Source organism: Penicillium atrosanguineum (genome assembly GCF_028827265.1).
Source record: "Penicillium atrosanguineum strain IBT 20685 chromosome Unknown utg000003l_segment0_segment0, whole genome shotgun sequence".
Taxonomy (NCBI): domain Eukaryota; kingdom Fungi; phylum Ascomycota; class Eurotiomycetes; order Eurotiales; family Aspergillaceae; genus Penicillium; species Penicillium atrosanguineum.
In genome coordinates, this window is record NW_026623135.1 from 4,197,064 (window position 1) to 4,224,148 (window position 27,085).

General features: G+C 51.1%; 10 protein-coding genes across 10 annotated transcripts; 5 read left to right on the top strand and 5 right to left on the bottom strand.

The window, feature by feature from the left end:
* Positions 1-727: 727 nt before the first annotated feature.
* Positions 728-2,676, bottom strand: alg10 (dolichyl-P-Glc:Glc(2)Man(9)GlcNAc(2)-PP-dolichol alpha-1,2- glucosyltransferase; the record flags this gene model as incomplete). Its single annotated transcript, XM_056885076.1, has 3 exons — positions 728-1,674; positions 1,729-1,866; positions 1,923-2,676. The coding sequence occupies 3 exons, from the start codon at positions 2,674-2,676 to the stop codon at positions 728-730; spliced, it is 1,839 nt and encodes a 612-aa protein (XP_056743354.1).
* Positions 2,677-2,903: 227 nt separating this feature from the next.
* Positions 2,904-3,840, top strand: psf2 (DNA replication protein PSF2; the record flags this gene model as incomplete). Its single annotated transcript, XM_056885077.1, has 3 exons — positions 2,904-3,017; positions 3,068-3,660; positions 3,726-3,840. 3 exons carry the CDS (start codon positions 2,904-2,906, stop codon positions 3,838-3,840), a joined length of 822 nt encoding a protein of 273 aa, XP_056743355.1.
* A 319-nt stretch (positions 3,841-4,159) lies between these two features.
* N7443_005022 (uncharacterized protein) lies at positions 4,160-5,238 on the bottom strand (the record flags this gene model as incomplete). The annotated part of the gene is made up of 3 exons (XM_056885078.1): positions 4,160-4,453; positions 4,573-5,132; positions 5,229-5,238. The coding sequence occupies 3 exons, from the start codon at positions 5,236-5,238 to the stop codon at positions 4,160-4,162; spliced, it is 864 nt and encodes a 287-aa protein (XP_056743356.1).
* Positions 5,239-5,707: 469 nt separating this feature from the next.
* Positions 5,708-9,288, bottom strand: N7443_005023 (condensin subunit SMC2; the record flags this gene model as incomplete). Its single annotated transcript, XM_056885079.1, has 2 exons — positions 5,708-6,646; positions 6,700-9,288. The coding sequence occupies 2 exons, from the start codon at positions 9,286-9,288 to the stop codon at positions 5,708-5,710; spliced, it is 3,528 nt and encodes a 1,175-aa protein (XP_056743357.1).
* Positions 9,289-10,360: 1,072 nt separating this feature from the next.
* On the top strand, positions 10,361-11,406 carry gtmA (gliotoxin thiomethyltransferase; the record flags this gene model as incomplete). Its single annotated transcript, XM_056885080.1, has 4 exons — positions 10,361-10,751; positions 10,813-10,851; positions 10,909-10,965; positions 11,015-11,406. 4 exons carry the CDS (start codon positions 10,361-10,363, stop codon positions 11,404-11,406), a joined length of 879 nt encoding a protein of 292 aa, XP_056743358.1.
* A 442-nt stretch (positions 11,407-11,848) lies between these two features.
* N7443_005025 (NOT2/NOT3/NOT5 family protein) lies at positions 11,849-13,731 on the bottom strand (the record flags this gene model as incomplete). The annotated part of the gene is made up of 7 exons (XM_056885081.1): positions 11,849-11,941; positions 11,996-12,350; positions 12,413-12,681; positions 12,733-12,797; positions 12,859-13,268; positions 13,365-13,506; positions 13,590-13,731. Coding segments are annotated over 7 exons (1,476 nt in total), but the record flags the coding sequence as incomplete, so codon positions are not given.
* A 730-nt stretch (positions 13,732-14,461) lies between these two features.
* On the top strand, positions 14,462-15,375 carry mrpl4 (mitochondrial 54S ribosomal protein uL29m; the record flags this gene model as incomplete). The annotated part of the gene is made up of 3 exons (XM_056885082.1): positions 14,462-14,807; positions 14,882-15,048; positions 15,220-15,375. 3 exons carry the CDS (start codon positions 14,462-14,464, stop codon positions 15,373-15,375), a joined length of 669 nt encoding a protein of 222 aa, XP_056743360.1.
* A 429-nt stretch (positions 15,376-15,804) lies between these two features.
* On the top strand, positions 15,805-17,593 carry N7443_005027 (secretory pathway gdp dissociation inhibitor; the record flags this gene model as incomplete). Its single annotated transcript, XM_056885083.1, has 8 exons — positions 15,805-15,850; positions 15,903-15,927; positions 15,987-16,046; positions 16,112-16,139; positions 16,190-16,535; positions 16,589-17,143; positions 17,195-17,452; positions 17,505-17,593. 8 exons carry the CDS (start codon positions 15,805-15,807, stop codon positions 17,591-17,593), a joined length of 1,407 nt encoding a protein of 468 aa, XP_056743361.1.
* A 282-nt stretch (positions 17,594-17,875) lies between these two features.
* Positions 17,876-18,460, bottom strand: N7443_005028 (PaaI family thioesterase; the record flags this gene model as incomplete). Its single annotated transcript, XM_056885084.1, has 1 exon — positions 17,876-18,460. The coding sequence occupies one exon, from the start codon at positions 18,458-18,460 to the stop codon at positions 17,876-17,878; it is 585 nt and encodes a 194-aa protein (XP_056743362.1).
* A 900-nt stretch (positions 18,461-19,360) lies between these two features.
* N7443_005029 (origin recognition complex subunit 4) lies at positions 19,361-21,565 on the top strand (the record flags this gene model as incomplete). Its single annotated transcript, XM_056885085.1, has 2 exons — positions 19,361-20,884; positions 20,945-21,565. The coding sequence occupies 2 exons, from the start codon at positions 19,361-19,363 to the stop codon at positions 21,563-21,565; spliced, it is 2,145 nt and encodes a 714-aa protein (XP_056743363.1).
* Positions 21,566-27,085: the final 5,520 nt, after the last annotated feature.

The window sequence follows — 27,085 nt, forward strand, 5'->3', positions numbered from 1 at the left end:
CGGGACCTGGGTGGCGGAGTGATAGCTCTGTGTAAAGAGGCCAAAGGTGTCGAGGCCGTACTTTGATGATTATCGCCTGCTCTACTCGAGTCTGGAGACAGTCTTGCCCGTTTAGATGGGCGCTCCATCACCAGCGGCCGAGATCCAACTTGGAGGCCAGGGTGACCAAGCGAAGTGACTGGTCGCGTGGGGACTGGTAGCTGGCGGTTGGGTTTGAGTGAGCTGAGAGTGACCCGAGCGTGGGTTTGAGATATAAAATTCTGTACTCGAGTAAATTGAAGAAGCATTCGGCGTTGTTGATAGCGTCAGTCTAGGACCAGGAATAGATGAGATGAGGTGATTGGTGAGGTGCACGGCGAAGTACAGCCCGATCGAGAAGATACTAATATGAATACGGACCGAAACGCTTGACTGTTCAATTCCTTCTCAACATCTTTCTAAACATCTCCGTAGAGTTCTGGGTAGACGCCTTTGTGTTCTTTTTCCAAGGTATTCCTCTCAATGGCTTTGGAACCTGAGGAGATAAGCCACGGCCGTGTGTTCAGCCATTTTTAATGCGTTCTTGGTCCGGCTATACCACCGCCCGCTGATCTGCCGCTTCCACACTGCGTTGATAGAAATACTTTGAATAACTTTTCTCTCTAAGTAATATAAATACAGTCTAAATACAGTTCGAACTAAATGTACATGCATGACCTTTTAAGAGTCATACTCGGTGACGCAACAATCACCACATGAACCGTTGAATCTTGCCCGGCTCCTGGGGCCATTCGAAGCCCTTGTACAGGAAGACGTACCCCGTAACGACATTGATGAGAATGAACCATACGGTTTCAAGGAACTTGGGGAAATTGGTAGCCACATCCGCGCGGAATTTCTCGCCCTCATTAGCAAAACGCTTTCGGAGCGCTGCGGGAGTCGGCGAGGGTGGCAGATGCAGGCGCCACATCACCCAAGGGATAATAAAGTATCGGGGTTCGACAAGCGGTGCTGTCACAAGAGACAATGCAGTGGCAGCGATCCAAACAAGCACAAAACTGACTCGCGTCTCTTTTTCCTGGGCTTTCCGCTGAGCAAGAGTCTCCCTCATCCGTTCAAATGCCTCAGGTGATATTGGCTGTATTTTGGGTGGCTGCGGCTTCTGCTCCGGCTGCTGGTTGCCATTTTGGGGTGCAGCCTTGGCCTTAGCTCGAGTCTGTTTTCTGGTCTCCTTGGGCACCTCCTTCTCAGTAGGCTTGGTGGCATGAGTTGGCTTGGTGGCAGGGACTTGAAGGAACTGAGGAGTCGAAAATCCAAAGGCGGAGATCACCGACCATCCGCAGAGGAAGTAGACCACGACTGCCGCGTACTTGATGGTGGGGTGGACTCCAAGCAGGAGGCGGAAGACATAGAAGACGTAGTGACGGTTGTCAGCCAGAGTGAAAGGGTGCACAATCGTGTTGAAATGGACGATGGCAAGCATGGTCGGCAGAACAATCAGGCAGGCGAGGATACCAGGCAACTTCTTCTGTTTCTCGGGGAAGCCATAGTTGAGAGACTTCGGCAGAACACTCCGAGGAAGAACAAGATTGAGCACAGGGATAATCAAGATCGGCCAGGAAAAGAAAACGAAGTAGGGCCAGATATAAAGCATTTGAGCCAAATGAATCCCAGCGGTATGGAACTCTTTGTGTCCTATTTCAACTATGTCAATTTGAGAATTTTGATGCCAATAGTTTGCGAGCTTACCCAAAACAACACCATCGTTCCAGAGAACAAATGCACCAAATGCTCCCAGAATGATAATGTGGGGGAGGAGATATCCAACAACGGTGATGGGGTGTCTCAGGCTCGACACAGCGAAGGAAATTGCAGCTTTGAAGTAATCTACAGTATATTAGCATTGCAATGGTCAAATGCGAACTGTGTAGAATACCACATACCTCCAAGAGAAGCCTCCGAGACCAACGGGTCATAAATATGGCCTCGCATACCACCTTCAAAAACAGAGGGTAGATCAGATGACTGAAGAGTCTTGGAGTGGCTGCGAATTGTCCGAACAACTTGCAGTCCACCCAGGAACACAGCCACCCAGAAGATATTTGTCTGGCGGCAAACCAACGCCGCAAGCCCAAACACTAGGAATCCAAAAGTAGAGACCACAGTGTATCCTTTTCTAGACGCCAGCTTGAGATCCCAGTTGTATGCCTCGACGACAGCCAAAAGCGCGAGGATATCGGTATAATATAGTCCGGAGAAGAAAAACAGCGGCGGAAACAGACAGATGTTCAGCACCGTATGACTGATCCAGGCACCCGCTTGTCGGGAGTTTCGCACACTATGCACAGCATCCGAGAGTGCCTGAAGTCTCCACGGGAGAAAGACGGCGGTTGTCGCGACATTGGTCGCGCGCAGAGCTTCGGTGTCGAGCTTCGTCGGAGAGCCGCGGATTGCGAGAAGAACGGCGCAGAGGAGATACGACCATAGGTAAAGGCCTGGGGGAGTAGTAAGTTTTGGATCCCAATGTGTCCATTGGTGAGCCCAGTACGCCTGAGCTTGAGGGACATGGAAGACCTCATCGAGATACGGCTCGGGGACTTCCGCGTTAACCTTGGCCCTCCAAACAGGAATCAAGACCAAGGCGAACGGAACGGCATAGCGAGCCGCACGGCTGAGGTTCGATTCGGAAGAACTCATTTTGTCCCGAGAACGAATTAGCAAGGCTCTAAAAAGAAGCTCGAGAAAGACGACAGGTGGGCAAGCTCCGGTGCAAACACGCCAAACACCGCATTTGACATCAAGACGCGAATCGCGAATTGAGACTCCGCATATTCAGACACGCGACATGGGGCGTTGATGACAATCTCCAGACGAACTGGCTACGTGACTTCTGATTCTTTTTTTTTCTCCGTTGAGACGCGCCAATGGCTTTCCCTCTCCCGCGGGGCATCACGCCCACGGAGATTGCCTTTCTTGCGGAGATGGAGACGGTAACCGTAGTGCCTCGCCAGCGCCTCGAGGGCCTCGAATTACTCGGTGTAAGGATTATCGTGCTATGAAGGTGTTTCAAAACTAATGGGTTTCCCAGGGTCCTATTGAACCTCTCGTCCCGCCACGACGCGCATCCCTTCCCCTCTGGCTCGCTCTGCTCCTCAAACGCCAGCGCCGAGCAAATATCATGCCCCCGCCATGGCTACACCCAGAAGCGCTCAGCCTCCTTCTCGAGATTGAGTCCCAGCATCAGGACTATAAAAACGCCTTCTCGCCACCTCCTCGACTGCCTGGTCAGCCCAGTATCCGGGAGTTGCAAGATGGAGCCATGCCCGTTGCCCGGCCGCAGTATACAAGAGACGGCGACAAGTACTACCCGGCGCCGCCATTCCTTCCTCAGAATGTTGCGCAATCCACAATATCAAGGGATGAAGTGCCTCCATTACCCTTCCACTGGGTTGAGGTCGGGAATATGTTGCTTGATGCGGCGAGCGACGATCTAGTAGACCCGGACCAGGTCAGGCGGCTTCTGAAAGATCTTCGTGAAGTGCGCATGGCTAAGATGAGATCTGGTGTGGATGTCATGGACGCAGCGGCAACAGGCGGAGGAGGTGTAGCGCTCACAGGTGTTGGCGCAATGGAGATTAGCGAAGAGCGTGGGTTCTTGACCGGCGTAGTTGACGGTCTAAGGTATGTTTCAACTTATTGGGACCTATACGTTCAGTTCTGAAGGATTCACACTAACAATTCTCTAGGAAAATCGGCGCATCGAAAGAACAAGCTCGACGAGAACAAATGGCAGAGCAAAGAGCGAATGGTGGATACAATGGCACTCAAGATGACGAGGAGGAAGATTACATGGAATTCTAGGCGCATGGGATTTCTCATTTGGGTATGATTATTTTGGAGTTAAGGTGCATATGTGACGCAGACCGATGCCCCAAACGACGTTCATGTATATAGACTTATATACCCGGCCTTTTTTCAGATCATGACAAGAGGTTATAACCAAAGGCTATGCCAATTCAATAAACACCATAATGCGAGCGCTCTAATACAAATCGAGGGGGGATAATGCTGCGCGACAGGAGTGGGAGAGCACCGTTTCGCAGACACGCGGGTCCTGGGTATTGCCTTTCATCGTCAAGCCGGAAACAGAAGTCGAAATTATTTAATAGGAATATTCGATTCATTGGGCATTACCCTGCTCCTTTTGCATCATCTTCCTCCGCGCCGCGAGGATCATCTCGTCGCGGCGCTTCTGCAGAAGCCGTTGTCGCTCTTCTTTATTCTGGGACCAGGCATTTTTGGAAGGCGTCGCTGAGATAGCCTCTGCGTTCTCACTTGCGAGCTTCGCGCTCAGGTTATAACGGGATATCAAATCCTGCCCACCCGCCTTCGACGTCGATGCAGTTGTAGAGGTAGCCTGCGTGGCTGGGCGATTCGCGGGCATCACAACCTGGGGTTGGAATGATGGAGGCGGCTACAAGAATTAATCAGTCAGTTTATATTCAAAATATAGGGTCTCCTTGAGAAAATCCATAAGAGTCACCCGGGTAATGTGGCGCAGATGGTAACATCAGCGTTCACCGCAACACGTACAGTTTCCAGACCCCGCCCGGCCAAGATTCTCTCTGTCGTCGCCGCAACGCTGCCGCCATTACGCTGCAGGTCCCACATGATCTCACGGGTGCTCAGCTGAGGGAACATCTGCAAGATCTGCTCCACCTGGGCTGGATCGACGACATTCCCACGTCCGCGGGGCCGGCCGCCAGTAGAGGGGCTGTCGTCGCGGTTAAAGAACCATCGTAACACAAAGAAGGATACCACTGCCAGAGTAAGAAGAGAGGGTATGTTCAACGAAGGCTCGTCGTCATGCATTGCGCTGGCGGGATTCGGACAGGGTTCGGTTGGGTTGAATCGGGATGCCAAAGTCGGATTGCGGAGGCGGGACAATTCCGGGTCGGGTAGGAGGTCGTGCGGGAAGGAGGAATGTCGCGATGCGACGAAGACAAGTTGGGTGGGATGCGTGATCGAGTCAAGTTGATGTCCTGGGTTTAGAGGCGCGAGGTGTGGCGTGGGAGTTTCGGGTCGGGGTCCTCTGCACGTGCCGAAGATTCCGTGGGCACCGCGCGCACCTGCAAGTTGATTGAGAGGTATAACTGCGAAAGAAGCCTATGAGTATCTGCGATGAGATAAGAGTATGCGCCTCCGATTCATTGAAGGCTAGGTATACTCATATACTCCGCAGGACTGACCACCAGTCATGATCTTGTTGGTTACCCGATGTATACTCCCGAGATACCCTTTAGGCAACTGTCTTCATGAACCCAACCTTGAATTTGGTTCTATTAAGAACGCCCGAAACCAGACAGGATTGAAGACTACATGCCAGATGGGAGGTATTGTTGGAAAGTATTCACAAAAGTTATTCTTATCAGGAAGCAGGGTGGTTGAGATCGAGTACTCTTGCACCTAAGCAGAGAAAATGATTTACATGAATCAACTAATACTCCAGAAAACAAAACTGAGACTGCGCAGACCCAGAAGCCATTATGCGTAGATCATGAGCGTAGATCATGAACCGATATCCCTTCCCAAAACCCGATAAAGCCGGACTAAACCATAACACCCGCGGCCACGCTATGGAGCCATAATGCACAGCACCGGACGACACCAATAAAACCAAAGGCAAAAAAGACAAACAGATTACCAGCCGACGTCTCTTTCATACCACTCATTTCATGTCGGCGGGGGTCAGTGCCTGGACAATACTGGTACCCTCGCTGAACCGCGTGCGGAAGATGCGGTTGGCGTTTTGGAACATGCCGTCCTTGAGGGAGACGACAATGAACTGAGATCCCTTGAAACGAGTTTTGATCAAACGACCGATGTTCTGAGTATGCGAAAGATCCAGCGCAGCGTCGACCTCGTCGAGAATGTACATAGGTGCAGGCTTGAATTGCAACAAAGCCATAATGAGCGACAAAGCGATGAGGGACCGCTGTCCACCACTCAGCTCTGTCAAACTCTGCTTCCAGACCTTGCCCAGAGACACCTTGACCTCCAAACCATCGGTAATATCCTTGCCTTCCGGAGGATCCAGCTTGGCGAAACTGCCTGGCAGAATGTCTGCGAAGATCTGTCCAAAGTCGCTGTTGACCTTGACCCAGGTCTTGTGAAGAGCCTCCTTCTTATACTCGTTGAGATTGGTGATGGTCTCTTCGATCTTGCGCTTGTCGCGAGTGACCGTTTTCATCATGTTCTTCAGAGCAGCTTCCTTCTTCTCGACACTATCGATCATATTCATGACCTTAGGATTGATCTTCTTCTTCATACCCTGGGAACGTTCCGTCAGATTGCGTAGCGTCGACTTGCATTCGGCAATGTTCTGATTCTGGAAGTGGTAAGGTGTGTTGGCACGGCCGAAGTGCTCTTTCTCGTCTGCAATCCACTCATGCTCTTGCTCCATATGGGAAACGGCCTGAGCGGCAGTGTGCTGGTCTTTCTGCAGCTTCTCAAGTTGGTGGCCCAACTTCTGCATCTCCAAACCTTCCTCGGTGATCTGCGAGGACTTGGACTTCATAGTTTCCTCGAGCTCCCGCAATTCTTCGTCGAAGCCGGTGAGCTTAGCCCGCTCATCTTCAAGCTGAGCTTGCACAATATCGTGGGCATCCTGCGAAGATTAGCATCTGTGACTTTGTCGGTATAATCTCGGTTTGTATGTACCTTGAGTCGTGATTGCTCTCGCTTGAGAGAATCCATTTCCTCCTGCTGCGCCTTCAGAGTATTGATTGACTCGGTCAGCTGTTCCTCGGCTGCGGAAAGGTCGCTTCCAAATTGCTCAGAATCGAGGCGAGAGGACTGTAGCTCTTTCTGTAGCTCTTTAACCGAGGCTGAATTGTTGGTGAGACTCTTCTTGAGCGAATCAACTGAAGCTTGCAGCTCTGCTAACTTGCTGTCTTTGTTGTTGCTGAATTCGCTCATGTCCTTCTCGATTCGTTTGATATCCTTGGATGCTTCGGTTTGGCGAGACTTGGCGTCAACAATGTCTTTCTTGAGCTGCTCAATATTCGCCTTCATCTCCTCAACAGCTTGAATGATCGACGACGACGAGTTGTTGTTGATCTGCTCTTCGGTGAGCTTGATCTCGTGGGTCTTGAGGTCAAGCTCCTGCTTAATCGAACGAACAGCATCGAGCTTCTTCTTCTCCCTCTTCATGTTGTCTTCCAGCATAGCAAGCTGGCGTTCCTTGTTTCGCAACTCCTTGGTCAGTTCATTGAGCTTGCCCAAAGTAACAAGAACACCACTAGAATTGGGTGAACTTCCACCAGAGAGCGTTCCAGAGGGATCATAAACATCTCCGTCGAGAGTAACACTCTTCATACGGACAGAAGGATCGAATGTCACCTTCTTGGCTGTGTCGGCATCATTGGCGATCAGGGTATTGCCGAAAACGTAGTTCATAGCCGCAAGGACTTCCTCGTCGTGGCCGATCAAAGACAATGCCAGGTCGACCTTTCCGGGAGCAAGCTTTTGTGCAGCTCCAATCTTCTCTGCAGAAGCTTTGAAAGCGGAGATCTTGTTCAGAGGAATGATCGTCACACGCTTGCGCAGCTTACCGTTTTGAAGCAGCTGGGTACCGATTTCAGCGCTTTCAACCACTACGTTGTACAGACGGCCACCTGCACAAATCTCCAGAGCGGTGGCAGATTGCACCTTGTCCTTATTGAGAGTGAACAGCTGCGCGACCAGACCTTTGACCTTGGAACGATCAAAGTTTGGGTGGGGATCGGTGTAGTTGAAGTCGATATTCGCAGCCTTCCTCCTCAAGCCATCGGCCCTTTGGCGGAGATCACTGATATCGCGCTGCAGTCCAGACTGCTCTTGGTAGATTTGCTCCTCTTTGCCTGGCTCAAAACCAAGTCGAGAGAGCTCCGACTCCAGCTTTTGAGCCTGGGTTTTCATGCCTTCCAAGTCCTTCAGGAGGCCTGAATTCTGCTCCTTGGCCTTTTTGGCGCGCGGCTCTTCCTCTCTGATCCGCTTCTCAAAGTTGGTGATCTTGAGCTTCGCTTGTTCTTGTTCCGTAGCGGCGTTGCTGGCGCGGTTTCGGGCGTCTTGGAGTTGTCCTTGATATCCGCTCTCCTGTCCTTCCTTCGAGGCCACACCAGTCTGCAAGGTCTGTAGTAACTCTTCTTTTTGTTCGACTTCGACATTTTGCGCATCAAGTTCGGATTTGGCTGAATCGTATTGGGCTTGTAGTCTCTCGTAGACCTTTCTCTTCTCCTTCAAAGCTTTCTCCAGTTCGCTAACGGTCTTTTGAATGTTCTTGCCCTTCTCTTTCTCCTCCTCCATGCTAGAGTTTTTCAGATCGAAGACGGTTGTCAATCGAACCAGCTCGTGCGAGTGATTCTTGACTTCATCTTCAAGACCTTGGAACTTACCACCCTTCCGCAGTTCCTTATCGCGCGCGGCCCGGACCGATTTCACGTCCTCTTCTAAGTGGGCGATTTCGCCCTTCAGCTTTGCGGCATTGTCTTCCAGCGCTTGAACCTTGGCTCTCTTGTTGTCGCACTCGTCGCCTGCAATTCGTAATCGCTCTCCGCCGCGCACGTAGTCATGGGCAATAACGAGGCGGGTCAACCGCTCAAGGTCATTTTGTGTTTGTTGGAAGTCGAGGAATGCACGCTTTTCGGACCGGAGCTTCTCAAGCTTGGGCTCGATCTCTTCCTTCAGAAGCTCTTCGATCTCGCGCAGCTTCACGTCTTTCTTGTTCATTGTCTTGTTTGCTTTTTCCCTCCGGTCTTCGAACATTCGTGTACCAGCCGCTTCTTCGATCATTGACAAAATCTCAACCGCCTTCATGTTCAGGACTTTCGTAATGCGACCCTGCATAATGAGGAAGTTGGGGTTGTTGATGTTCAGCTGAACACTCTGAAAGAGGTTCTGCACAGTCTGTTGCTGCGCGCGATGGCCATTGATCAGGTATTTGCTCGTACCGCCAAGAACGATCTGTCGGGTCACGGAGATGTTGGCGTATTCTTCAAATCCGATTGGGGATTTGGACGTGTCGCGATTGTCAAAGACGATGGTGACACTGGCCTTGGTCACACCAGCTTGACCGCGCTTGTAGATTAGGTCTTGAAGGTTTTGCGCGCGAACGGTGGACATGTTCGTGATACCGAGAACGAAACAGATCGCATCGAGGATGTTGGATTTACCGGAACCGTTGAGACCGGTGACAGCGTTGAAGGATTCGTCCCTAAACCATGCAATTAGCTTCGCTCCATAAATGTCACATCTTTGACAGCATCGCATGCAACGGAGGATTTGCGCACCATCCCGAGATCACCGTACGCACGGCGTACGATTTGAAGCCCTAAAACACAAAGAGGTTAGCGCATAGAGTAGACGTAGTTAGCTCAACTGGTAGCTCACGTCTATCACAATCTCGGTGATCCGCATGTTGGGCAATGCGGGCTCGTCGGAGGCGGTATCGTGAGACGAGAGGGGTCGTGTTTGTGATGATGTTTATGATTGACCATAATGGGATAGCGCGAGTCACGTGTTGGTGGGAGCTCCGCTTGCCGGTGAATAGCTATTCCGGATATCCCCTTGTGGACTATATAGATCAAATTCGTCTACTTTTAGTAGCTGGCAGGCTTAATCTTTCGACGTGAGGGTGAAGCCGAAAACCATATCCACCGAACTACAGAGAAACCGAAAGTAGATGTGTACTTGCCTATACTGGGCAGCCAACCTCCAATGGCTGCACTCGAGCATATTAGGTCATCTCGGCCACTTTCCAAAAAACTCTCCGTCATGTTCAGTTGACTGTGCCACTTCTCTATAGCCATATTAGCATTATCCCAATGATTCAGAGAATAGCGGTAAATTTTTTACCGCAAGTAATTCATCACAGACACAAATCTGACAAGACTACCCATTATCTCCCTCCCTGATACTCATGAAGTCACATTGAACGTAGGAGATCTAAATCATCCTAGTCTATCACCAAGCTGGCTGACCGCCTAGTCTAGTTTAGTTGCTGTACCGAGCCCATAGTTTAAAGAATACATCATCTTTCCATCATCCGCAACCTGTGTTCGTACCATAGTCCTAAACCCAGGTGGTCCCCACACGTGTTCGCGGAGACATTTTCGGACACTTTCGACACCGCTTCGTATAGCAGACCAATAGTTCGGTAAGATCAAAGTGCAGAATGCCAGGCAAAACGTATAAAAACACCTCCAGGGACACATGTAGACTATTCTTTTCTTCATCCCTTACACAATTTGTGATTCAAAATCTATTCAAGTCCCTTCAAACTTCCATTTCAATTCAATATCTAGTACTGGCTCCCACCAGATCATCGAAACCGCACTCTACAATGGATAAATACGAATGGCAGAAGATGTTCAAAGACAACAAGTTCGTCGACAACTATAAAACCGGTGAAAAGGTCACCGGAAAATTCGCCCAGTCACTGCTCGAGCAGAGTGGCATGGTCAAATATGCCAATTCTAGCCCAGAGAAGTCCCTCGTGGTGTTAGACAATGCTTGCGGCACTGGGGTTGTCTCGAGTCTTCTTAACCAGCAGCTTAGTGAAAAAGTCAAGAAGAACTGGAACTTGACTTGCGGTGATATTACAGAGGGCATGCTGGCTTACACTCGTAACCGACTTCAGCACGAAGACTGGCAAAATGTGGAGGTCAAAAACGTGGATGCACAAGAGACTGGATTGCCTAGTGCTCACTACACGCACGCGATTACTGCATTTGGTAAGCTTGCACCCTATGCTTCAAGTACATTATGCTTGGTCTAGACTACTGACCCGGTCAGCTTACATGGCTCTTCCTAAATCACTGGAAGCTTTGGATGGTAAATAGCTCTTTTGGTCCGTCATGATGCCATGTCATTAACTTGATCTGGTATTAGAAACGTCTCGCATTCTCCAGCCTGGAGGTACCATTGCTTTCTCGACCTGGATTGAACGTAAGTCTCCAACAATAATGACTAGCCCCTCGAAGTAACATTAGTCCAGCTGGCTGGATCACCATCGTCCAGAAGGCTCTCGAAACTATCCCCGAGAGCCTACCTTTCCCTACAACTGAAGAATTTCTCGCTCATTCCGGCCGTGTCGAATGGAACTCTGTGCCCTGGATCGAGTCCCAGCTCAAGCAGCGGGGCTTCGAGAAAATCATCGTGAAGGCTGATACCAAGACCATCTCACTGCCCGGTCCAGAGTTTGTGGAAATGGCCATGATTATGTTCCCCGTCATTACCAAGTCCTTCTGGACAGAGAAACAGCGCGAGGATCATGGAGATAAGGTTCGTCCGGCATTGGAGAAGTACCTGGAGCAACGCTATGGAAAGGATGAGGACGTGCCTATGGAATGGACGGCTATTCTTTCTACGGCTTGCAAGCCAAATTAATGGCTGGTCTTTGTGGAAGAGAAGAAGTGCCGAAGACACGAGGTAGAGGCAACTTTGTATAAGAGATCGGGGCGAAAAGTGCGGGATGGAAAATTGAATACAGAGTCTTTGCCTGGCTTTTGTCTTAAGATGCATCCTGGTCATTTTTCTTGCAGTTCGAAGCAATGATGGACTATAGATCAATGATCAAGCTGGTTGAGTCTACAGACAGAAGTCAGATGTATGAAATTGGCAAAGTCATAAAGGCCATTTGATTGTGAGATCATATCTTGGTTTCCATAGCCCATTTAGATTCCCCGATAAATCAACGCGCCTCGATCCTGAACTGCACTGTACTATCGGCCACCCTTGGAACAACGTTACAGAAACCATTAAGCCAAACGCCATTGCTGATTACATAAATCAGTTCCGCCACGCCTTGATCTGCTTCATAGATATCTACTCATGAAGCGTGCGTGGGACCAGCTGGACGACTCATGCTGCGGTTGGCGTCGAGCCGGTTATCCAAATCTTCGTATCGCAAAATAAATTCACGCTGTCGGGGCCAGTTAGCATGCTATTTCGTTTGTCAGGTGTTTACTTGACTTACTCGAACCTTCTTCCAGCTGGCAGGGTCCCAGAGAAGGTACACGCCGCGCTCACTCACGCCGCGCTCCACATCGACCGGGCCCGGATATGTGTCATCACGAGTCAACCAGCAGCGCTCTAGCTTGTGGTAACGCCATTTGCGACCCATCAACTCCTCTGCGACTAGCTCTTGCATGATATCTCGAGGCATGCTATAGAAGATGTAGAAGAGCGTCTCGTCGCTGAAACCGGGAATTCGGGATTGGAGGGGCTGGATGTTGGCGACATTGTAGCAAGATGGCAGGGAGAAATCTTGCTCCAGGGGTACGGCGGACATGGAGGATACGAATGGTGAGGCAAACGAGGTGTGCAGAGGCCTACAGCGTGTCATTCTTAGCAGTGATCGGAGAAAACGGGATAGTCGGGAAAAGACGCGTACTCGGGCTGGTTCAAGTCTAAACCAAGAGTCATCAGATCTTGACCAACAGCCAGACTGGCCACATCGGGGCTCTCGCTGTGAATCATGCGCAGGAGGCCGGCCAGTCCGAACCGATCGAGCTCATTCATCTGTGCGAGAGGCGGCTGCTCAGCACTTTGAGCGCCGCCCGAAACCTCCTGGCCCTCGGTAGCTTGTTGCTGCCTTTGCTGCAATTGTTGTTGCGGATCGCTGAAGGTGCGTTGACCCGACATGAGGGTGTTGTTCAGGTCCTGCAGTGTCGGTGAGTGCGGGGCCTGGACCACGATCGACGATCTACTCACTTCTTTCTCCTGTCCCAACACGCCATTAGGTCCCTGGTGCACAGGCGATCGCGATGTTCCGATACCTGAATGCTATATTAGCCACCCATTTTCGACTGTCGGTCGCTTTCACTGGCACTCTCTTACTGGTATTGTAGCTCCCGAAAGCCGCATTCTGCATCAGAGAGGTTCGGCGGTCTTGCCCGAGCTCGGCAGGAACATTGCGACCCAAAGGAGGGAACTCCTCGATGTTGCCTGTCTGAGGCTGACTCCCTATTTGGCTACTGATGCCTTGTCCACCATTCCTGAAATCGTCCAGTCGGTTGGCAAACTGACTCCCCGAGGGGAACATGTCGTCATGAGGAGGCTGAGACGGTTGCTGTGCAGAATGTGATGGCGTCTGGGAGGCTCGAGAAGGGGTTTGCGACGTAGGAGGAGGCTGTTGTCTCTGAACAGGCGTGTGCTGTGCAGCTCGTTGGCTTGCGTTGGCCCACACGAGCTGTCCAGGGTTCTGAGATTGTGATTGCTGCGGCGCGTTGGAGAGGCTAGGGAATTCACTAAAACATCGTCGCCGTTAGCTCTCAACGCGGCAACTCCTCGGGCAACACCGAGGAAAATGGACCAATTGATCCTATCAGCAACGAGTTCCTTACGACATGTCTAACGGCGTGGCCGGTTGGGAACCCCCAAGACTTTGCGCAAAGCTTCCCATAGTTCCCATGGTGCGTTGCTGGTTGGTTTGTAGAGTGGAGGCTCCGCTAACGGGGAGATTGAAGTTCCAATTAGCTGCGCCACCTGCGATAGTAGTCCCCCGAGTGTTAGCTTCCAATCCGTGCCTTCGAATCATGAATTTCAATCGACTAGTGAAGAAATCGTACCCAATTTTCCGTTTGGCAATCGTGCGGAGGGCAATGTAGCAGTTCGGGCCTGTGCTTGCTGTGGCGCGGGGAATCCGGACATGCCTCGTAGCGGCTGCGGGCCAGGTCCTATACGCGAGGACAAGGAGTTAGTATGATCTTCACTGACTCAAATCACAGTGCCCATGCCTTGGGTCAACGCAAGAATGTGTCTCCAGATCCTCTCAAAAATGTCTCGGTCGCAAATGAGGGAACTATCTGCACCCCGGCTGCCATTGGAGCACGAAACCCCTTCGCCCTCGAATTCGAAGTGAAGATATCTCCGCCTTTCGAGACCAATCCAGGAACAGTGACCCTCATATCTAACACATTCTCTTGTGGCCGGAGACACGCCAGGCAAGGCACTGAGTGGGTGAAGAAAATGACGCACCTGGCCTGTTCATAATCGGGGGGTCGAGGATCAGTTGAGTAAGAATGAGAGAGACTCTCGGATCGGTCGAGCACAAATATCAGTCGAGTACTAGACCGAGTAAGAAACCGTGGAGAGATAGCAGTCCACAAAGGCCCTCTCGACCGTACTTAATGCGGTACTGCTCCGCCTGGAGGTGGAGTGACTCGATTGGGCGATTAGGCGCGCGGATGCGAGTGGATGCACAAGTTTACTTTAAGTTGTAGTCGACAAAGTGACCATGTAAGAGGGATAAAAATAAAGAAAATTTTCAAGAAAGACCGAACTTCCGACGAGTCGAGCCAAAAGACAGTCCTGTCTTTCCTTCAAGGTACAATTGAAGAGCGGCTTTGGAGTTGCCGCGAGTCGCGCACGTGACCATCCGCCTTCGATCCCGAAAAAAAGACAGCGCCAATTCGGACTCCTGCAACGACAAAGCATCACCATGCATCGGCCGTCCATTGCTCGTCTCGCCCAATATGGGGGTCTTGTGGCTGAATTGCCCCCTCCCTATCTGGCACCTTCTCTCCATTTCTCGATGGCCCGATCCTCCCAGTCCTCGAGCTTCTCTACGACTCCTGTCGCCGCCGGCCGTGGACGCGACATGAACAGAACCCGCGGCGTGTCGGCCATTCACCGCACTGGCACCCGGTTTAAGCTGAGTGCATCGAAATATCCCTTGCCCAAGCCCGTGACGCCCGAGCCGCAACAAACCCCCGATCACGGACTCTGGGGCTTCTTCCCCAAGTCGCGCGAGGCAATGAGCGCCCCCGAATTCGACATGGACCATGGTGAGTGAACAGCTTCCCGGTCATGTTACGTGATATACACTTCAAACGTGCTTTGTTCTAATTGGTCAAACTAGGTCGCTCATGGGCCGTTCAAGAACTACGTGAGAAGAGCTGGGACGATCTGCACAAGCTGTGGTGGGTTTGCGTCAAGGAGCGCAACCGCATTGCGACTACCAACTTAGAGAGAGAGCGAATGAAGGCTGGTTATGGTGAACACGAGGCCAGTGCGCGTGACCGTGTGGTAAGTTGTCACCTTGCTCGTCTAAGCATCACTTATATCATCGTTTGGCTTGCTGGAGAAATCCACCGATGCGGCATTTCCTTCGAGGGCTTGCCAGTTGGTTACTCTTGAGAGTCCAAAGTTCCTCGTTGTCATTTGTTTCGGTTATGTACTGACATCTCTTTCCCTTAGGTCCAAATCACACAGAAGAGCATCAAGCACGTTCTGCGTGAGCGCTGGTACGCCTGGGAGGACGCCAAACACGAGTACTTCACTAAGGGCTACCGCCCGCAGCATGAGTCCGCAATGGAGGAGGAGACTTTCGAAAGCAGCCCGTCGAAGCCTTAAATGAAGGCGTGGAATCCCCGTCTCGAATCTTGTAGCATAGTCCAGACCACCTTTCTTTTTTTTTCATAGTTCTGCTGCATGTAAATTATCTAACGAAGGATTTCAAATGTTGGAAAAGCTGCCTTCTTCTTTTATGGGACAGTGAATCACGTAGACCACGTAAGAACATGTCGTTTCAGGGGCTATACGTAAAGAATAGTCTAGAACCGTTGTCTATTTAAAGGGGGAGTCGAAGCAGATTAGGGGGATAGGAAGAAAAGTGTTTGGTCACTGAGGTAACTCACTAGTGGCGGACCCGTCAAATAGTCCCCTTCTTACCGCTTCGTTGATCCGCGGGGGAGTCTAAGGAGAACCTTCTTTCTTTCCACTTTCCGGCATCTGCATTACCTTTCTCATATCTTACCTACTCTTTGCTTTGCTATATCCACAATGGATGAGATCGCGCCTGAGTACGACGTCGTGGTGCTGGGCACTGGTACGTTGCTACCCCGCCATTCCACTGCACAATCACTGACCTTCCCCTCCAGGCCTGACCGAGTGCGTGTTGTCTGGGTACGGAGCTCTTAAACATCAAGCTGTCAATGCTTCTTCTCTAATGTTCTCTTCTCCAGTGTCCTGAGTGTGAAGGGTAACAAGGTCCTCCACATCGACCGCAACGACCACTACGGAGGGTACGCCGACCAACAGAGCTCCCCACAACTCCAACCAGTGCCGAGATAGCTAACAATGATTTCAGAGAGGCCGCCTCCGTCAACATTGAGACAGTACGCCTAGTGGTCCGTTCGTGATGGTCCCTGCTAACACTCCCCCGCAGCTGTTCAAGAAGTACCGCAATGTCGCCCCCGGCGAGGAGCCATGGAAGAAGTACGGACGTGTCAACGACTGGAATATTGACTTGGTCCCCAAGCTGCTGATGGCCAACGGCGAGTTGACCAACATTTTGGTTTCCACCGACGTGACGCGATACCTGGAGTTCAAGCAGATCGCTGGCAGCTACGTCCAGCAGGGCAAAGGTCCTAAGGCGACTGTAGCCAAGGTGCCCTCGGATGCGGGTGAGGCCCTGCGCTCTTCCCTCATGGGTCTCTTCGAGAAGCGCCGCGCCAAGAAGTTCCTTGAATGGGTTGGAGAGTTCAAGGAGGACGATTCTGCGACCCACCTAGGTAAGTGATAGTAGATCTTAATGGCCATGGTATAGCTAGCTAACCTAGTCAAGGCCTGAATGTCAACGCTTGCACCATGAAGGAGGTTTATGACAAGTTCGGCCTCGAGGAGAACACCCGTGATTTCGTCGGCCATTCCATGGCCTTGTTCCCCGAGGATAACTACATTTCCACTCCCGGCATGGCCGTTGAGGCTATCAACCGCATCCGCCTTTATGTCAACTCCATGGCTCGTTACGGCAAGTCTCCTTACATCTACCCTCTCTACGGTTTGGGTGAGCTTCCTCAAGGCTTTGCTCGTCTGTCCGCCATCTACGGTGGCACTTACATGCTGAACACCGACATCGACGAGGTGCTCTACGATGACAGCGGCAAGGTCTCCGGCATCAAGGCCACCATGAAGGACCGTGATGACCAGTCTGAGGCCATGAAGTTCGAGACCAAGACCAAGAAGATTATCGCCGATCCTTCCTACTTCCCCGGCAAGGTTCAGGTCAGCGGATACCTTATCAAGGCTATCTGTATCCTGAAGCACCCCATCGACAAGACTGACGGCAGCGATTCGCTGCAGCTGATTATTCCTCAGTCCCAGGTTGGACGCAAGCACGGTAAGATGAAGATGAGCAGGCAATAAGGAGGCATTTCACTAATATCTGTAGATGTCTACATTGCGATGGTGTCTTCCGCACACAACGTCTGCCCCAAGGGCTACTACATTGCCATCGTCTCTACCATTGCCGAGAAGGATGCTAACCACCATATTGAGCTTGAGGCCGGCTTTGACCGTCTGGGCGAGATTGAGGAGAAGTTCATGGGTCCTCCCATCCCGCTCTACGAGCCCCTGGAGAGTGGCGAGAAGGATAATATTTTCATCTCCAAGAGCTACGATGCCACATCTCACTTTGAGACCACAACCTGTAAGCTTTATAGCCCTCCCATTGAATTATATGTTACTAACTGCATCTGTAGACGACGTCAGAGATATGTACCGTCGTGCGGCCGGCGAGGAGCTGAAGGTTGAGGGACTCCGGGAGGACCAGCAGCTGGCTCAGGAGTAGATGACTAGAAGCCTTCAAATGTTACAAATTGAGCTATCGCTAGATGCTGGTTGACTATATTTCTCTTGAACATGTTTGATACTCTGTCGTTCTTCGTTTTTCGCTCCTGAGCACCAACTGCTCTGTCAGATCTAACCAGGAGGTAGCAAGCGCAATATACCTGTCTGCCATTCAATTCATACAGCCGTAGTTCTTTATATTGGCGTAAGGTATCAAAAAGGGCAATGTTCTATGTACACCCGCTAAGCCCGTCTCCACGTCCACCTGTATCTCTATCCATTCTTAAATCCTCTGTTTCATCTCCGGATCTGTATTCGCCTTCTCATGCTCTCCAACAACGCACACATCCCCAGACTCGGCCTTCTGGATCTCCGCACGCAGCAGTGCCAGCCGCTTTCCGACATGTATCAACTCACACACTATCCGTGCCTCAGTACCTGTCGGCACAGGGCGCAAGTAGGTCACCTTAAGATTGCGGCTCACACCGCCAAGAGAGAACTTGCCGGGCTCCGAGACACCCAAGAGAATCGTGGTGGAGAGAACATCGATCAAAGTGGCAGCGCAACCGCCGTGCAAGTTGCCCATATAGTTGCTAAGAGCCGGGGTGATGTTGATGAGGAAGGAGACCTTGGCCGGCGGGCCGCGGGTTGCGGATTCAAAGCGCAGATTGCAGCTGCGCGCATCGACATCCCAGTGCTGGAGAATAGTCAGCGATGTATCCTTGAGGCTAGTGGATTGTCGCGAAGCTAGTCGCTTGTTAGGACGAACCTCCTCGCTGCCCAGGCCCATTCGAATCGTATACTCGTAGACGAGCTCTTCAAACTCGTCCATTTGTCGCGCCGGGGCTTTGATAGCATGTTCGGACATGATGATTGTAATAATGAAATGACTGGTAGAAAAGAAATAAGCAAATGGGTATCGTGGGAGCTATGAAGAAATTGAAGAAGTTCCAGGATCCTCGTAACGGCAGGTCCCCGCAGGCAGCTCCGACGTGGACCTCGGCATCGACGATGCCGATATCACGCCCGAGTGTCTTGCCGCATACAACCTTGGAAGCACTGTCGAGATTGGGTTTTCGATACGAGACTCTATGGCGAAATCTCCCGAACTGTCAAGTGCTTGTGTGCTGGTTCCATTATATCTTTATTTTAATTCTTATCGACTGTTCTAAGGTTAACGTGCATGTGTATATTTCAAGGTATCTTCGAAGCTTTTTACTATTACCAATATCAATAATATCACTCTGTTTCCAAACATTCGCGATTGCATAATTTAATTCATTTGGTCTCACAATAATGACTGCCATCTCATCTAGAAGCATAAAGACGAATGTCCAGCATGGCGACTCGCGCACCTGACTTCGCGTCACGCGTGGTGGCCTCAGGCGAGAAACCCGGAGATGTCGATTTGTTGCCGAACCGTCAATAGCTGCCCCTGCCATTGACCTCCCGACACGACTGTCTTCGGGATAGAAAAAGGCTAACAGGCTCCCGGCGCCTTTTTTTTGACATTGCCTGCGTTCAAATTGAGACGACATCCCTCTATTCTTTTTATGCGTGTTGTGGGATTAAGTCCCTAGCTCGACGTACACAAGGGTGATCGGACAGTGTTGAGCTCAGTATTGATCACTGGAGCGGTCGCAAACCCGAATTGTACACTCAATTTGTATGAGACGCATCACACGAACTCTTTTTGTCTCCAGCGAGCCACCTCGCCCCTGCCTATATCCTCTAAACATTGTCCGGCGCAACACGACAAATCGCAACCATGAGGGACCCGCGCGCATCGAAGCGGAGAAGAGTCTCCGAGGAGCCATCCCAGGACCAAGATGGAGATATTGAAATGGACGGCGACGAGATCGACATTTACTCAATTCCATCCTCCCCAGCCGCTGGAGACTCCGAGGACGACCAAGATTATCGCGCTCCCCGGAAATCAGCAAATCGGCGTCGATCAACTCGAGGTGGGAATAAAACTGTGCCGGAAGGGCTGGACCAAGAAGAAGAGGCTCATGAGAATGGCGCAGAGACACCCGCGAGAGCTGGTACTCGGTCAAGTGGACGGCAGCGCAAAGCGCCCCAGAGATTGGAAGGCGACGCCGTGACACCGTCTTCCACGCGAAGAGGTGCCGCTACGCCTCGGAGTACTCGTGAGTCAAGAAGCGCACAGAAACCGAAGCAGGAGTCTGTGGACGACGAGGAGATGGATCTGGACGAGCCGTCACCGAAGCCGACTGCCTCGGTTGCAAGGACCAGGTCTAGGAGGAGTACTACCAGACCCAGGGCAAATGGTGCGAAGAATGGAGGACATGATAAGGAGTTGTCTCCTTCGCTTGAAGGGTATAATGATGGTCTGGATGACCTTGTTGCCATGCAATTACAGCAAGATCTCCAGGGCCAACAAGAGACGCACGAAGTTGCTGAAGTGGCTGAGCCGGTTCCTGAATATGTCGAGAACCTACAACAACTCTGTCAGGGTGGACTTCAAGATGAAATGCGTGTCCTTACGACTGCCGTTCTGGAGAAGTTGTCTGGAAAACAGCAAATTCCGCTCAAGGGCGTTGAGAACGAATATACCAAGGTCAACCACTTGATCGAGCAGACGGTAACCATTGGTGAAGGTAACTCGATGCTCCTTCTTGGATCGCGCGGGTGCGGAAAGACGGCAATGGTGGAAACTATCATTTCTTCTCTTGCAAAAGATCATGGGAACGACTTCCACGTCGTTCGTTTGAATGGCTTCTTGCATACCGATGATCGTCTGGCTCTACGAGAAATGTGGCGCCAGCTTGGTCGTGAGACCCATACCGAGGACGACACAGCCAAGGTCAGCTCCTATGCCGATACGATGGCGACCCTTTTGGCTCTCCTCTCTCACCCGGAGGAATTGTTCGGCGCTTCTGGGAATGCAAAGGATGTGACAGCCGCCAAATCAATTGTGATTCTGCTGGATGAGTTCGATCTGTTTGTCACCCACCCACGCCAGACTTTGCTATACAATCTGTTTGATATTGCGCAAGCACGAAAGGCTCCGATCGCAGTGATCGGGTTGACTACCAAGGTCGACGTGACTGAGATGTTAGAGAAGCGAGTCAAGAGTCGTTTCAGCCACCGCTACGTCTACGTTCCGCTACCTAGGACCTATGAGATTTTCTCGGATATTTGTATGGCGAGTCTTGATCTCAGTGACAGCGAAGTGCTGCAGCTTATGGGTTCTCTCGGCGATAAACACGCTATAGTGGAATCCAATGATTGGAAGACTTTACTCGAGGGATGGAAGGTATACTTGAAGGTACGCGACTGCTCATCTTAGCTACCAGACTTAACGATCAAACTGACACTTTTTTTATAGCAACTATGGGACGACGAGGACTTCCAATTCCACCTCAAGAGAATCTACCACCAAACCAAAACCGTCAAGGACTTCCTCACCAGCGCTCTTCTACCCATCAGCGAGCTACACCTCAGCACGCTAGCCGCCGACAAACCTACATTCCAAGTCCCAACCGCCAAAAGCTTCGCCTCACAATCTCTCTCCTGCCCCGACCCAGCCCCACTCCCATTCGCAACATCTACATCCTCATCGAGCCCTTCCTCCCTGCCACTGGCACTCCTGCTGGCTGCCACTCGCCTGACGGCTCTCTTCGACCCCGGCAACGACGGCCAAGCACAAAGCTTATCACCACTCGCACTCTCTTTCCCAGCCGCATACGCAGAATACGTGCGTCTACTCACATCCGCCAAGACATCTGCTTCCGTGTCCGGTGCGGCTGCCACGCCTGGCCGCGTCTGGGGGCGCGATGTGGCACGCGAATCGTGGGAAAAGTTGGTTACATGGGGGCTGGTCACTCCGGTTGGTGGAGGTAGTGGCACTGCCGATGGGCAGATGTTCCGAGTGGAGATAAGCTTTGAAGAGGTTGTTGAAATGGCTGGATCGAGCAGTTCGTTGGGTCAGTGGTGGCGAGATGGTTGATCAGGTCTAGCATCGTCAACGACATTTTTTTTTTTTGATTATGCATCTGCATTTTTGCATTTACTCAGCCATGCATTATCTACACCCAGGGCTGCACGCTTTAATGACGTTCGAATTAGAAGAGCTCAATACTATGTTCAACCCCTGAGAACAAGCATCCGTTTAGGCGAGTTTCAGACTTTGTCACGAACAACACAGTCAATGTGCATACCTTTGCCTCGACCCCCTGCACCTAGGGCAAAATTCTTTGGAACCACCCCCCACAACTTCCAGATAAATCTCGATCAGAAGAGTTTCAAGGTTATTACAAACAAACCTGCTCAACGTGGGTGCAAACCGGTTTCACGGTAGTTCCACGCGGCCGATCTACCGCCCGATCGATTGCCACGCTACAGTAGATTTTCTATATCACATTCTTGGAAGGGAATACCAGCCTATAAGGTAGCGGACCAGAATTCATCCCCGCCTCGTCTAAGCATTGGAATCGATACCCGTGGACGCTAGCTCAATTGGAGAGGTCATGACACCTTCAGCGGCCGATCATTTCCTAGATGCTACTTTCTAGATTGGCGATGATATCGCGCTATCCCTGGCCTTGATCAATCGTGTCCGCCCTTACCTTTGCTCCCTGCACCGTGCCGTGTATCCCAACAACAGTTGTTCTCGGTACATCATCGGAGTATGTAGGAACTGACTCAAGGTTTCGATGTCGGTATTTATTATTAATTATTTTTTTCCCTCTCATGGATTGATGCTTTAGGAAGGTCTAGATGGGACTATTTGGTAAATCCAGGACACCTCACGTGGTACAGGTGATAAAAACAGAGATAAAGCAAACAAGAATACCTCCCATCCATGGATGACTACCTCAACCTCCTCCCCGGGCCCATTTCAAGACCATGGCTACCGGTAGAGGATATACTGTAGCCAAATCCGATCTCAACTACTAACAGACCCCTTCATCAAAGTGCCACCATCTTTGCCACATTGATCGCAGGGTTGGTGATTGGTGCACAGACACGCGGCATGCATGTGTGCCATGTGTCGAAAGTGACATGTCGAGTGACATGTCGCAAGTTCTCACGACTATGCCTAGAACGGAAATGGAGGCAGGGGGTCTCTGTTTGGCGAACTGAGCATATTACTGCACATGCAGCACGCCGATTGCTGGGGTTGCAAAACATAATTTGATATTATTAATATCTGTCGGCCTCCGGTCATTCTATGGGCCGAGAATGCCGCACGCTATCAATGCGGACATATGCTGCCTGCAGGCTGCGAATCTGGGATGTCCCGGGTTGCACGGGAATAGATTGGGGGTTCGGGGTTTGGAAGTCCTCCTCAGTTGTGGAAAGAGTCGTGGATTCCCCACAGGGGTCATGCATCCTGTTACCCTATTGTCTGCACTACTTGGAATGCAATCTTGACCATCTCCTCGGACCTCCAGTTACGGTCTGGTCTCTTTCACAAGGGGGGAGATTCCCCTTATGGACGAGCAAACCGGGCTACCGCAGCGGGCCATTACCTGCTAACCCCGAACCGCAGGATCTGCGGCCTGCAGCACCTGGGTTGATTTGCAACGGCATTGGGTCGCAGGCAAGGTCGCCATCTGGAGCTATGAGCCATGCGAGTAGTGCAGAATTGTGGAGTCGAGGTTCTACAAGAGGTCCAAGTGACGGAGAACCATTTCCTGTCCAACAAGCACTCAACACATCTCCGACTCCACCCTTCTTCACGGCCACTAGACCGTTGTGGCGAAACGGCTGTTGGAAAGGGGAGGGGAGACTAAGTATCGGTACAGGCATGACAAAGTTGTGACTGGAAATTGGGACTTGGAACTTGAGTCGAAGCATTGACCCTCGGCCGAAGGAAACAAACCTCAGGTCATACGAGCCCAAGCCGTGTCAAGGAACCACATGAGAAAGCTCCTGCATATTTCGCATGGTACCCCAGGAATTAGAGGACGAAAGTCGAAACGCACCAGGACGCTGGAAGCTGTAGCTGCATATCCGGCGGTCACCGGCGCAAGCAACTAAGAAGCAACCCCGCTCTGTGGGAGTATGAGGCGTTTTTGTCATTTTGTCTTAGTTTTCGCGGTTACCCTAGAGGCCGACATCAATTGGCTCACAGGGAAATTTGTCGGAGGTTAGTGGCAAGTGAATAAGAGACGGGATGGTGATCGTCTCCCCGCTTCTGCTTCAGGCTAACGGGGCTGTGAAGCCCACAATGACGGCACAAAGGCCGGGAAGGGCATGTTGGCTCGGGATTATTGCGAGCCAGTGGCATAGGGCCCTCAAGTCAGAGTGGTCTATGGGATGGCAATATCGGACGATAGCCATGCTTCTAGGACGACGATCACTATATCGCCCGCACCCATACCCTGCACCCTGTTGGCTCCGTCATAACTCCGTGCTGTACGGAGTATAGGATGTCGGGGCTGGTATGGCCTGAGATATCATGGTTGTGTTTTTCTGGTAGGTATAGATAAGAGTGTTTCAGCAGGCCCTGAAGATGCCAAGTCCGAGCTGTCTACTTGGCACTGTCAATCTGCAGCTCTGTTCCATGGGTGTAGTGTCAACCGCCATGAACCTAGGAAAAGAGCACTTTCTTGGCTCAATTCGATACCCAATCTAATGTCATATGATACTGGCCGTGGCCATGGATTCCCTCGCACGACAAAACGTCAGCTACAGAGTATGGCCTTTGTTCAGATTCGTCAACCTAAAGACTGAGCTCGTTTCGGCCCCCAAAACAGCGACCGGAACCATTCTCAAACAAGCCTGTCAGCACGCAACAACCTGCAGCTACGAAACGCCGGAGTCAATCGAATCGACCAATGGATGCAACCTATACGCATATCAAGTGGGCAGATGAGAGACCGCGTTGCTATGTGTCTCGAGTACTATACTAGACCAAGCAGAGTAAATAAAAGACAGGTGGTGTTATGGGAGATCCACATAGTTTCAACTGTAAGTCATCACGGCGAATTAATCACGATCTTCGCCGGGCACCGCTAGCTGCAGCCGAACCGCCTTGGACCTCCCCCCTCTTTCCTATTCCACGACTGCCACTGACTTTTTTTCCTCTGTAGATCATCTACCACGTGGACAGCTTCCCGTGCGGTGTGATTTCTTGAGACTGTGGGGGACTCCCGGTATTCAAGCCGCACAAATGGGGTAACGGTGAAGTAAACTGTAAAATGGATATCTCGAATCCTGTATCTCGGACGGAGTCATGGAGGATCACCCCTTCTCCTCGGAAATATGATCTCCGAAAGTCAAGTTGGAGATCAGAAAATCGAGGCATCACGCATCAGGGTAGCAGTAGCATTAGCAATACAGTTTCTCCAGCCTTGAAATTTCTCCGAGTCTGCTCCACTCTCCACTCTTCACAAGTGCCAAGCCTTGCTTGATTGTGCGGTCCCAAAAAATAGTCTCAGGAACCGAAGGCAAAATCATTCAACCGTCTTACTATTCACGTACCTCTGTATTTCTTGGTTTCTTTGCGAAAGACCGGCCCCTGAGCGCCAAAGGAGGAGCAATCTCCTTTTTCAGTGGAGCGGCCGTTTGATGGGCGCAGAAACACGAGATTCGCTAGTGAGCTCTTAGCGTATTCTAGAATCCTTCTAGAAAGGTTTTAGTACCGGAATTTGCCACGCGCGGACATCTCCGCCAGACTCTGCCCCGGCCCCCCCGTGGGCTTTGATGAATCAAACATTGCACTAGTGGTTTTCTTTCCGAAATGATATCAAAATAGAAAAAAGAATAAAGAATCAAGGATAAGTAAAATAAAATAAAATAAAATTGGCATGTTTAGTAAACATAAAAGAGTGATGTATGATGATAGGTAGACTTCCCTCCCCGCGATAGCAAAGAAGTCTATGACGTGATCCACCTCGCACCTCGCACGCTATCTCTTGATCGAGTAAGTGCGGTGGATCCCCCCGTATCGAAGGTGAATGTATTGTTACACCTCCCTGGATGGTTTCTGTCATTACGGTTGCGGATCGTCCCGACAGATCCCCCTTTACGTTTTACGATTTTACATCTCGGCCGGGGTCCCCCCTGAGGATCCCCAAGTACGGCCGACGTGCCGATGTTGTTTCCGCCGGCCAGGCCGAACTATTTCCTATGTCTGTGGCTACCTAGGCCCTAGGTCTCCTAGGTTCTATATGGATTAGTAGTCAGCAGCCCTAAATGTCCAGGCGCTTGTTTGTTTCAGGGGAGCGAGGCCGGAACTGTGGCTTTTCCATTTATAGCCAGGATCTATCGGAGGCTAGAAAGGATTGAGGCTCTACCAGCCCTGGACGCATGATAAGGGCTACCCCCCTTTTGTCTTTTTTTTTTTTTTTTTTTTGAACTGGGCAGGGTGAGAATCCCTGCTCCGTGTTCGGAGCTGACGCGAAGTTAGTGGTCGCCGAACAAGCCACATGGCAGGAATACGGGGAGGTCTAAACGCCTCAGATCTCTACCTGACTCGGTTTAGGCAGACGTTCGACCGGAAAAATTCCACGTGGTGAAATGGCCCACATAGCCGGCTCGAGATGATCGCCCAAAAAGGTCGAACGGAAAAGGATAAAAAGGTTGTAGGGCGCGCGGGAAAGCCACATGGGAGAACTGGGTCCTTGTTCGGGATGACGGAGCCTATTGCGTAGGGCGAAAGCACGGGTGTACGGTAGCATTTAGGATTCAGGGGCCGTTCGCTTCAAAATATCCCGCTGGCTGATTCTAGCCCGCCGTGACAAATGATGGAACTTGGAGGCTATTCCCAAAGATAGGACATCCGCCAGCCACCAGGCTGACAGTGGTGGAAATAGACGAAGATCGAGCTTAGCGCGAGCCACGAAGCCAAATGATAGTTCAAAACAGCCGAAGCCACGTTCCGGCTCAACAGCCGGATTGCTAGTGCTGCTGTATTCCGCAACGATTTGCATCTCCATATCGATTAATCGGGAGTTATTCTGAGAGACTATGTGTATACTTCGTCCTAGTCTTGGTATCACCAGAGGAAGGCGCTTTGACTGGCCGGGCCGGAGTTACTGTCCCAGGCGGCCGAACTGTACTTCGTCTCTTCTCCGGACGTGATTAGTTCAGGATATACAAAGTTCAGCCAGAGGGACTTGAGAGCAGCGGTCGAGAACGACGATCTCCCCAAATTTCACCCACACTAAGCTTGGTGTGGGTGATTGGCGCAAGGGTCTGTTCGCGGCATCTTACAGTTTTGCACCTGACTCACAAGGTTTTCGGTGGGGGTTTTTGAGCTGGACCAGGCTAGATGGTGTAATAGTGTAATGCAGGGAGTAGGCAGGAAGACGACAATCCTTTCCCGATAGTTCCGACTATGTTCGTGGCTGCCCATAATCCAGCCTCAGAACCATGGAACTTTTCAAGGTTCGAGTGGAGGCGCAATATCCTGTAGGTGACCTGCATAAATCCATTGTCGCGTGGCGGTCAGGGATCATCGATACAACTAAGGGTTACAATACCATCATAACCATTAGCACCAATTCGGGTAAATTAA